Source organism: Takifugu flavidus, unplaced genomic scaffold, assembly GCF_003711565.1.
Source record: "Takifugu flavidus isolate HTHZ2018 unplaced genomic scaffold, ASM371156v2 ctg672, whole genome shotgun sequence".
Lineage (NCBI taxonomy): Eukaryota > Metazoa > Chordata > Actinopteri > Tetraodontiformes > Tetraodontidae > Takifugu > Takifugu flavidus.
The window spans coordinates 1-10,783 of record NW_026622283.1 but is presented as its reverse complement, the minus strand read 5'-3'; the positions used below and the strand labels follow the sequence as shown (position 1 = coordinate 10,783).

General features: G+C 55.5%; 1 protein-coding gene across 1 annotated transcript; it reads left to right on the top strand.

Annotated features, from left to right (window-relative positions):
- Positions 1-3,434: 3,434 nt before the first annotated feature.
- LOC130521065 (adenylate cyclase type 1-like) lies at positions 3,435-10,777 on the top strand (the record flags this gene model as incomplete). Its single annotated transcript, XM_057024723.1, has 3 exons — positions 3,435-3,643; positions 8,388-8,506; positions 10,733-10,777. Coding segments are annotated over exons 1-3 (338 nt in total), but the record flags the coding sequence as incomplete, so codon positions are not given.
- Positions 10,778-10,783: the final 6 nt, after the last annotated feature.

Below are 10,783 nucleotides of genomic sequence, written 5' to 3'. Positions count from 1 at the left end.
CCCGAACCGGAACCCCGAAGCCGAACCCCGAAACCGAACGCGAACGCGAACCCGAACCCGAAACCCCTCCCCCCCTAAACCCGAACCCCAACAGAACGCGAAGCCGAACCCGAACCCCCGAACGCTAACCCGAACCCTAACCACCTAACCCCTAACCCTAAACTCGAACCCTAAACCCTAACCCTAACCTGAACTCCTAACCCCATTAACCGAACCTAACTCCTAACCCCTAACCCTAACCCCTAACCCTAACCCCTATAACAATCAGTACTACAGGAAGAGCCCTCCACCACATGTTTCATTCACACAGGGCAGCATCTACACGCAGGGATGGACCTGAGAATGGCTCCACCTTCACATACAGGTACACACACAATACATCCCTCTTCACGACACCACAGGACAGAACACAACGCCCAACACACTCCATCCCACTCAATCACCCACCAGACCCAGACACTAGACACACTAGCAAACAATATTTCAAACTGATACAAGCAATACATCACAAAGAAATCATGGACATTGCACTTACTACTGACACACTCCCGTTAGGTATGAAAAGACAAGTACATAGACTCACAGACTTCATTAAACCTTCCACTCCAACAATAGACACACGCAACAAGATCCAGGAAAACACTAATCAGTGGATGAAAAACACAATTTCTGTACTCCACCAACATTACGCAAACACAATCAGGTCCATATCTATATCACCTTTTAACACAATAGCAGCCCAAATAGCCACCGGTGGGCCCATAAGCGCTATGGCCCAAGACTCACGGCCACTTCATTACAAACATTCCATACACTTTGCCAGGACAGCCAAGAAGCAACCGCCATCACCATCTCTCCACAACCCCAAGCTACAACCAACAACTCACCAACCCATGCCTTAGCCACCATCCCGGAAGTGGTTGAAAGAAAACCTTTCACCACGACCAACTCCTTCACATCACCCTCCACACACTGTTGAAATAGCAACGTCATCCACCCACACAGTCAGTAAAGGCCCCAGTTTAAAACACCGGCCTTCTTTCACTATTCACTCCGCAACCTACATCACGTCCTAAGATCCCTCCCGGCACACCGACATCACCTTCAGAACTCTCCCATAACGATTCTCCAGACCCATCCACCCTAAACCTACGGCCAAGCGGGGTCACCTGGGGGCCTCCTCTACCTAGGGAAGACCCAGTTCCTGCCATTGTACCCGTCCCCCCTACAAGTTCCTTCACTACTGAACAACCTGGTAAAATTATTTCCACCACACCCAAGTTACCCATAATAGCTACAGATGCCCACCACCCCATCACCCAGCCGACCACACAGGATCACAATTTAATCACACATAGTTTTCACTCCAATGTCTCTGTCTCTCTCCCAGACAAGATCCTCCCCTCTTCCCCACAGCTACCTTCCGCTGGTGTCCAGGTGGATCTGATTGAGCTAGGGATCCCATCACAATGCAGGCCGAGCAGGCAAAATGATGACCAGGGTGCCAAAAGTCGATGCTGACTGCCAGACCACCCTATCTGAGCCTCCTACCTCCCCACAAACATCGGGGGAGTCTGCATTGTTGGCTCATCAGCCCCAGAGCACCAGCACATCCATTGACCAAACCTAACTCACCCCTCTTCCCCTCCGTCCCCCTCATCCCCTCCAGCTACTTCTCCAGAGCCAAGTGACACAGTTGGCCATCTGTATTTCCTAGCCCGTCTCAACCCTCAACACTTCCCACCTTTAGGCCAAATTACCATTTAGCCAGACCCAACCGCAAAATCCAGGACTGGGTCTTCAAAAGCAATCACAGTTTCCTCATCCTGGGTGACTCCAACATTCACCACATCCCCGAATACACCAATCCAGACATACAAATAGACAGTTACCCCGGAGCAATGCCTACCATTTCCTCAAAGTCTGTGAAAAATCCCCCCCCAACCCGAATACCGAGTTCGTAATCTTTGCCATAGGCATTAACAACAGAGACCAGGACCAAGCAAAACCACAATCAAGCAACTAAGGAGATTATTCCGTGCTGCTAAGCGGACCTTTCCCAATGCAGAAGCCTTCTTTCCCATCCTCAACTACTCATCCCAGTTAACACAGACACAACAGGACAATTTGGAACTTATCAATGAATGAACCATGACCACACATTACAAACACTGCCGGAAATCCAACCCCTCTTCATTACAGAAAAAACAACATCACTTGGACCCCCTATACAGCAAAACTCATATTTGCTAACTGGTGCGGACAACTTCTTCCTGAAACCCCCGTAATTTAAATTTGCACTGAGCACAGATTCTAACTCAATCCAACCCTAACCCAATCTCCATCTCCAACCCTAACCCCAAACCTAATCCTAACCCCAACCCTAACCTAACCCCAAACCCAGCTCCCTTCCTAACCCCAAGCCTAACTCTAACCCCTCCCACCCCTAACCCTAAACCCAACCCTAACCCTAACCCTAATGCTAACCCTAACTCTAACCCTAACCCTAACCCTCTAACCCTAACCCTAACCCTAACTCTAGCCCTAACCCTAACTCCAACCCTAACCCTAATGCTAACCCTAACCCTAATTCCAACCCTAATGCAAACCCTAACCCTAACCCCAACCCCAACCCTAACCCCAACCCTAACCCCAACCCCAACCCTAACCCTAACCCTAACCCTAACCCTAACCCCTACAACCCCTAACCCCAACCCCTACCTTCCCCCCAACCCTAACCCTACCCCAACCCTAACCCTTGCCCCAACCCCAAGGTCAATCCTAACCACATACCTACTCGCCATTCCACCAAAGTCTTCTCTGACTGGGCAATCCAACTCTCTCCCCTATCCTGTCCGGAACTTCTCGAGCCTGGCTAATAGCTCCCCCCCGGGGGGCCCTCACCCTCCGCACTCCCCTGCTATCCCGATCAGTAGGCCAGTGCAAAAAAAAGTTTCATCCCGAACCCGAACCCTAACCCCAACCCCAACCCCAACCCTAACCCTAATGCTAACCCTAACCCTAACCCTAACCCGAACCCTAACCCTAACCCTAACCCTAACCCTAACCCCAACCCTAACCCCCGAACCCGAACCCTAACCCCTAACCCTAACCCCCTAACCCGAACCCCTAACCCTAACCCTAACCTAACCCCTAACCCGAACCCTAACCCCCGAACCCGAACCCTAACCCCAACTCTAACTCTAATCCGAACCCTAACCCCTAACTCTAACCTAACCCCTAACCCTAACCCGAACCCTAACCCCTAACCCTAACCCCAACTCTAACTCTAATCCTAACCCTAACCCCTAACTCTAACCCTAACCCGAACTCTAACCCTAACCCCTAACCCTAACCCCTAACTCTAACCCCCTAACCCTAACCCCCTAACCCTAACCCCTAACTCTAACTCTAACCCTAACCACTAACCCCTAACCCCTAACCCTAACTAACCCTTCCTGAGCTTGACATGTCTGCTCTTGCTCCTGTGCAGCTGGCAGCCAATGGGATGCTCTTCGCCAGCGTCAACTTGTCGGGGGTGTTTGTGCGGATCCTCGGCGAACGGACCCAGAGGAAGGTGTTCCTGCAGGCTCGGAGCTGCATCGAGGAGCGGCTCCGTCTGGAGGACGAGAACGAGAAGCAGGTGAGGAGGCGTTTGTTCAGGTGCCAGCGTGTTGGAACAACCTGCCACAGGCAGCCTGTAACTATGACAGCAGCTATTTAAAGAAAGAACAATTACGATGGTGCACGTACACGTGCACACGTGCACACGTGCACACGTTCCGCCCCCTCTGTGCACCCACATGCAACCATTCAACAAAGTCTGCTACAACAGTCTGCTAACTTTAACACGGCCTTCCTGCCTCGGCCATTAAATACAGATTTAAGTATCCCCTGTATGTAACACGGCTGTGCACACCTTCATCATACCCACGTGCACACGTGCCCACGTGCACACGCTTTAGCACCTGTGCTTTGTCGATAAGATGATGATGATGCAACACTAACAGGCTCCCTTCTGACAGGTAATTACCCAGCAGATCGCTTTCATGGCCTCTCTAGTCCAGCAAAGGTCACAGTTTATCCAGACACACACGTGCACACACACACACACACACAACACACACACACACACGTAAACACACACGTGCACACACATCTAATCGGGATTTAACAGCATCCTGCCAAATAGGCTGAGACCATAATGTAAATGTTCTGAGGAACCGAGTCAGAAATGGGACATTTTAGCTGTCCAAGAAGGTGCTGATGGAGGCTGGTGGAGGCTGATGGAGGTGGTGGAGGCTGATGGAGGCTGGTGGAGGCTGATGGAGGATGATGGAGGCTGGTGGAGGCTGATGGAGGCTGGTGGAGGCTGATGGAGGCTGGTGGAGGCTGATGGAAGCTGGTGGAGGCTGGTGGAGGCTGATGGAGGCTGATGGAGGCTGGTGGAGCTGATGGAGGCTGATGGAAGCTGATGGAAGATGATGGAGGCTGATGGAAGATGATGGAGGCTGATGGAAGATGATGGAGGCTGGTGGAGGCTGGTGGAGGCTGATGGAGGCTGATGGAGGCTGATGGAGGTGGTGGAGGCTGATGGAGGCTGATGGAGGCTGATGGAGGCTGATGGAGGCTGATGGAGGCTGGGAGGCTGGTGGAGGCTGTGGAGGCTGATGGAGGTGATGGAGGCTGATGGAAGCTGATGGAAGATGATGGAGGCTGATGGAAGATGATGGAGGCTGATGGAGATGATGGAGGCTGGTGGAGGCTGGTGGAGGCTGATGGAGGCTGATGGAGGCTGGTGGAGGCTGGTGGAGCTGATGGAGGCTGATGGAGGCTGATGGAGGCTGATGGAGGCTGATGGAGGCTGGCGGAGGCTGGTGGAGGCTGATGGAGGCTGATGGAAGCTGATGGAAGATGATGGAGGCTGATGGAAGATGATGGAGGCTGATGGAAGATGATGGAGGCTGGTGGAGGCTGGTGGAGGCTGATGGAAGCTGGTGGAGGCTGGTGGAGGCTGATGGAGGCTGATGGAGGCTGGTGGAGGCTGATGAGGCTGGTGGAGGCTGATGGAAGCTGGTGGAGGCTGATGGAGGCTGGTGGAGGCTGGTGGAGGCTGATGGAAGCTGGTGGAGGCTGGTGGAGGCGATGGAGGCTGATGGAGGCTGATGGAGGCTGATGGAAGCTGATGGAGGCTGATGGAGGCTGGTGGAGGCTGGTGGAGGCTGATGGAGGCTGATGGGGCTGGTGGAGGCTGATGGAGGCTGATGGAGGCTGATGGAGGCTGATGGAAGCTGATGGAGGCTGATGGAGGCTGATGGAGGTGGTGGAGGCTGGTGGAGGCTGATGGAGGCTGATGGAGGCTGATGGAGGCTGGTGGAGGCTGATGGAGGCTGATGGAAGCTGATGGAAGATGATGGAGGCTGATGGAAGATGATGGAGGCTGATGGAAGATGATGGAGGCTGGTGGAGGCTGGTGGAGGCTGGTGGAGGCTGATGGAGGCTGGTGGAGGCTGGTGGAGGCTGATGGAGGCTGGTGGAAGCTGGTGGAGGCTGGTGGAGGCTGGTGGAGGCTGATGGAGGCTGGTGGAGGCTGGTGGAGGCTGATGGAGGCTGGTGGAAGCTGGTGGAGGCTGGTGGAGGCTGATGGAGGCTGATGGAGGCTGGTGGAGGCTGATGGAGGCTGGTGGAGGCTGATGAAGCTGATGGAGGCTGATGGAGGCTGATGGAGGCTGATGGAAGCGGATGGAAGCTGATGGAGGCTGATGGAGGCTGATGGAAGCGGATGAAGCTGATGGAGGCTGATGGAGGCTGATGGAAGCGGATGGAAGCTGATGGAGGCTGAGGAAGCTGATGGAGGCTGGTGGAGGCTGATGGAGGCTGATGGAGGCTGATGGAGGCTGATGGAAGCGGATGGAAGCTGATGGAGGCTGATGGAAGCGGATGGGGCTGATGGAGGCTGATGGAGGCTGATGGAAGCGGATGGAAGCGGATGGAGGCTGATGGAGGCTGATGGAAGCGGATGGAAGCTGATGGAGGCTGATGGAGGCTGATGGAAGCGGATGGAGGCTGATGGAGGCTGATGGAGGCTGATGGAAGCGGATGGAAGCGGATGGAGGCTGATGGAGGCTGATGGAAGCGGATGGAGGCTGATGGAGGCTGATGGAGGCTGATGGAGGCTGTGGAGGCTGATGGAGGCTGGTGGAGGCTGATGGAAGCTGATGGAGGCTGATGGAGGCTGATGGAGGCTGGTGGAGGCTGATGAGGCTGGTGGAGGCTGATGGAAGCTGATGGAGGCTGGTGGAGGCTGATGGGGCTGGTGGAGGCTGATGAAGCTGATGGAGGCTGATGGAGGCTGATGGAGGCTGGTGGAGGCTGATGGAGGCTGATGGAGGCTGATGGAGGCTGTGGAGGCTGATGGAAGGTGGTGGAGGGTGGGGTCTAGAGGTTGGTATTGATTCCCCAATGACTCCTCAGTTCTATAGCAAACCCACAACTGAAAGGAAAATACTACTACTACTTTCCTTTTTATGGTGGAGGAAGGGTGGAGGAAGGGTGGAGGAAGGAGGGAGGAAGGGTGGAGGAAGGATAGAGGAAGGGTGGAGGAAGGAGGGAGGAAGGAAGGGTGGAGGAAGGAGGGAGGAAGGGTGGAGGAAGGATAGAGGAAGGGTGGAGGAAGGAGGGAGGAAGGGTGGAGGAAGGAGGGAGGTAGGGGGAGGAAGGATAGAGGAAGGGTGGAGGAAGGATAGAGGAAGGAGGGAGGAAGGATAGAGGAAGGTGGAGGAAGGAGGGAGGAGGGTGGAGGAGGGAGGGAGGAAGGGTGGAGGAAGGATAGAGGAAGGATAGAGGAAGGAGGGAGGTAGGGTGGAGGAAGGATAGAGGAAAGGTTGGAGGAAGGAGGGAGGAAAGGTGGAGGAAGGAGGGAGGAAGGAGGGGGAAGGGTGGAGGAAGGAGGGAGGAAAGGTGGAGGAAGGATAGAGGAAGGGTGGAGGAGTAGGATGGAGGCAGGAGGGAGGGAAGGGGGCGGCGGGGGGAGGTAGGGTGGAGGAAGGATAGAGGAAGGATAGAGGAAGGGTGGAGGAAGGATAGAGGAAGGGTGGAGGAAGGATAGAGGAAGGATAGAGGAAGGATAGAGGAAGGGTGGAGGCAGTGAGTGAAACGTCTCCACCTTCTCCAGGACTTCCCGTCCCCCTGATGAAGCGCAGATGTTCCCGCCAACCTACGGCCTCCAGGAGCCTCGGGCCTCCAGGAGCCCGGGCTCCCAGGAGCCTCAGGCCTCCAGGAGCCTCGGACCTCCAGGGCCTCGGGACCTCCAGGAGCCTCGGGCCTCCAGGAGCCTAGGCCTCCAGGAGCCTCGGGCCTCCAGGAGCCTCCGGCCTCCAGGAGCCTCGGGCCTCAGGAGCCTACGGCCTCCAGGAGCCTCCGGATAAATGGCCAGGAAGCCGCGGCCTCCAGGAGCCTCCGGCCTCCAGGAGCCTCCGGCCTCCAGGAGCCGAAGCGCCTCCCAGGAGCATCGGCCTCCAGGAGCCTCCGGCCTCCAGGAGCCTCCGGACTCAGGAAGACTCGGGCCTCCAGGAGCTCGGGCCTCCAGGAGCCTCGGGCCTCCGCCTCCAGGAGCCTCGGGCCTCCAGGAGCCTCGGGCCTCCAGGAGCCTCGGGCCTCCAGGAGCCTCGGGCCTCCAGGAGCCTCCGGCCTCCAGGAGCCTCCGCCTCCAGGAGCCTCGGGCCTCCAGGAGCCTCGGCCTCCAGGAGCCTCCGGCCTCCAGGAGCCTCGGCCTCCAGGAGCCTCGGGCCTCCAGGAGCCTCCGGCCTCCAGGAGCCTCCGGCTCCAGGCCTCCGGCCTCCAGGAGCCTCCGGCCTCGCCGGCGTTCCCGTCTCCTCCGTCAGCAGAAGCCTGCTGGTCATCAGGCACCCTCTTCCCAGGATCACAGGATGTGCCCGTCTGGAACACATCGCTTGTTTGATGTCCATTCCCAGCATTCCCAGCATTCCCAGCATTCCCTGGACCTATTGTGGAGACAGGAGGTGTCGGGTTTTTTTGTCACTCAGTGTGTCTCTCAAGTGCTCACAGAGATAGAAGAACAAGTGTGTTTCTGTGTGTTTTCTATAGCAGAACAGGAATTTCAGTTTTTCCGATCCTCAAGTTGTGAGTCTGGGGTCTCGGATGGCGTCTTCACTGCTCAGCAGGAACGTTTCAGGAATTTCTGCTTGTATTTGACGCACTTGGAGCAGCTAAGCTGTGATTCTGCTCTTCTGCTGTGTTGAGCTCTTCAGGCTGAGCAGCTTCTTCACCGAGCTCCTCACAGCTGCAGGAAGCACGTTTCTAATTCCCAGTCTGAAGTTCAGAAGCTTCCCACACCTCTTGTTTCAACAACCCCTTCCCCCCCACAGGAGCGTCTGCTTATGAGTCTGCTGCCCAGGAATGTTGCCATGGAGATGAAGGAGGACTTCCTGAAGCCACCTGAGCGAATTTTTCACAAGATCTACATCCAACGTCACGATAACGTAAGGTATGTTGGCGGAGCGTGGAGGCGTGTCCTTCCACAGGTTGTCACCTGATGTGCTGACAACAGAAGGAGCGGAGCCTCGTGGAGGGGCGGGGCTTGTGGTTTACTGGGTGCTGATTGGCTAAAACTAGAGCAGGAAGGGATCCAGCAGGAGAGGAACATTAGCCTAGAACAGAAGGCTCCTCTGGTTCCTAGCGTGCATCACCATGGAGACAACAAAGGCAGCAGCCACCTGTCTGCTTTAGTGTTTTACAGGTATCACAACACAACGCTGTTATATTTAAGAACACGCCCATGTGTCAATCAAAATCAAAGTTCACGCCACTCTGTGGCATGTCAGGGAGCTCATCATGTTCTCTGAGGGTCTGACACGTCCTCAGCTCCGTCTTCACCCCGTCCATATTGTTGCACGGCCATCAAAGCTGTCACACACCAGAGTCGGGAATGTCCTCCGAGGTGGCGGCCCAACGGTGGAGACACGACCATCGACAGGAACAAGTGAGAGCGATGTTCCTGTCAAGTTCCTGCCCAGTATTCACCAGGATCTGGTGCTCATGACGTTCTGATCAGGCTCTGAACTAATCTGCATCATTAATCTTGAAGTAGATCTCAGTGATGAACCGACGTGTGATCTAGAGATCATGTGGCTCCTTCCATCCGTGCCAGTGTAGACGAGGCCTTGGGAGTGGAGGGTGAGACGGGGTGTCGACAGCAATGTTCTCCGCTCCTCCTTCCAGCCCCGGACCTTCAGCTGGCCTGGACATGCCGGCTCCCCTTTGAGGCGTTCCCCTGGGAACGCACTGAGGACACCTGTGGTTGGGATCAGCAGCGGGACGAGACGACCCCCTTAAACTGAACCTGGTCCCTGTTGTCATGGAAATCAGCATCCACAAATGATTATGTGTGATGAAATGTGTAGATTCCAAGATAGGCTAGCGGAGCACCCTTCACACACACCAGGGGGTGCTCATCACGTCGATCGCGGTGGTAGTAGCGGTCGATCGCGGAGGCAGTAGCGGTCGATCGCGGAGGCAGTAGCGGTCGATCGCGGAGGTAGTAGCGGTCGATCGCGGCCTGACATTAAACTATCAGCCTATCAGCAGTCCCGTCACTTGATTGACATACAGGGCAGCCAGGCAGAGGCGCTAAGCTATTCAGCCAATTACCTCTGATTTTAAGCTATCGCTAAAGCTTCTGGTCATCGAAATGAATGAGGGAGCGGGACCAAGTAAGGAGACAAAAACAGATCACTTTCATACATTTATGCGAGTCAGCCTGTTCCTACATGAAGATTCTGAAGTCCAAATATGTTCCACCATGACTGATGAACATTTGGGAGGGTGCCTGAGGCTGCCAGCAGCTACGGTCCCTGCGCGATGTTTAGCATTTTGTAAGTAGCTCGCATGCTAAAACATGTGACGCCCTGGTGTAGAACTAGTTAGAGGAAGAGTTAGTGAAGTTTAGAGTCAGGGGGTTCAGATGGAACGAGCTCCTATGACCATCCAGACACAGCGCCATGGTGACTCTTTAATTTCATATGATTAAATGAAAGAGAAACTACAACAGCTATGAGCTAAAAAAGCTGCTTCAGCCACTGAACTGTTTTACAGGGTTAGCATCAGAAAACAGACAACTCACTCTGTCTGTCTGTCTGTCTGTCTGTCTGTCTGTCTGTCGCCTGCCTGCCTGTCTGTCTGTCCTGCCTCCCTGTCTGTCTGCCTGTCTGCCTGCCTGTCTGCCTGTCTGTCTGTCTGTCCTGTCTGCCTGCCTGTCTGTCTGTCTGCCTGCCTGCCTGTCTGCCTGCCTGTCTGCCTGCTGCCTGCCTGCCTGCCTGCCTGCCTGCCTGTCTGTCTGTCTGCCTGTCTGTCTGCCTGTCTGTCTGCCTGCCTGCCTGCCTGTCCTGCCTGTCTGCTGTCTGTCTGTCTGCCTGCCTGCCTGCCTGTCTGCCTGCCTGTCTGCCTGTCTGTCTGTCTGCCTCCCTGCCTGTCTGTCTGTCTGTCTGTCTGTCTGCCTGCCTGCCTGCCTGTCTGCCTGCCTGTCTGCCTGCCTGCCTGCCTGCCTGCTGCCTGCCTGTCTGTCTGTCTGTCTGTCTGTCTGCCTGCCTGCCTGTCTGCCTGCCTGCCTGCCTGCCTCCTGTCTGCCTGCCTGCCTGTCTGTCCTGTCTGTCTGCCTGCCTGCCTGCCTGCTGCCTGTCTGTCTGCCTGCCTGCCTGTCTGTCTGTCCTGGCAGCATCCTGTTTGCAGACATCGTGGGCTTCACCAGTCTGGCCTCCCCGTGCAC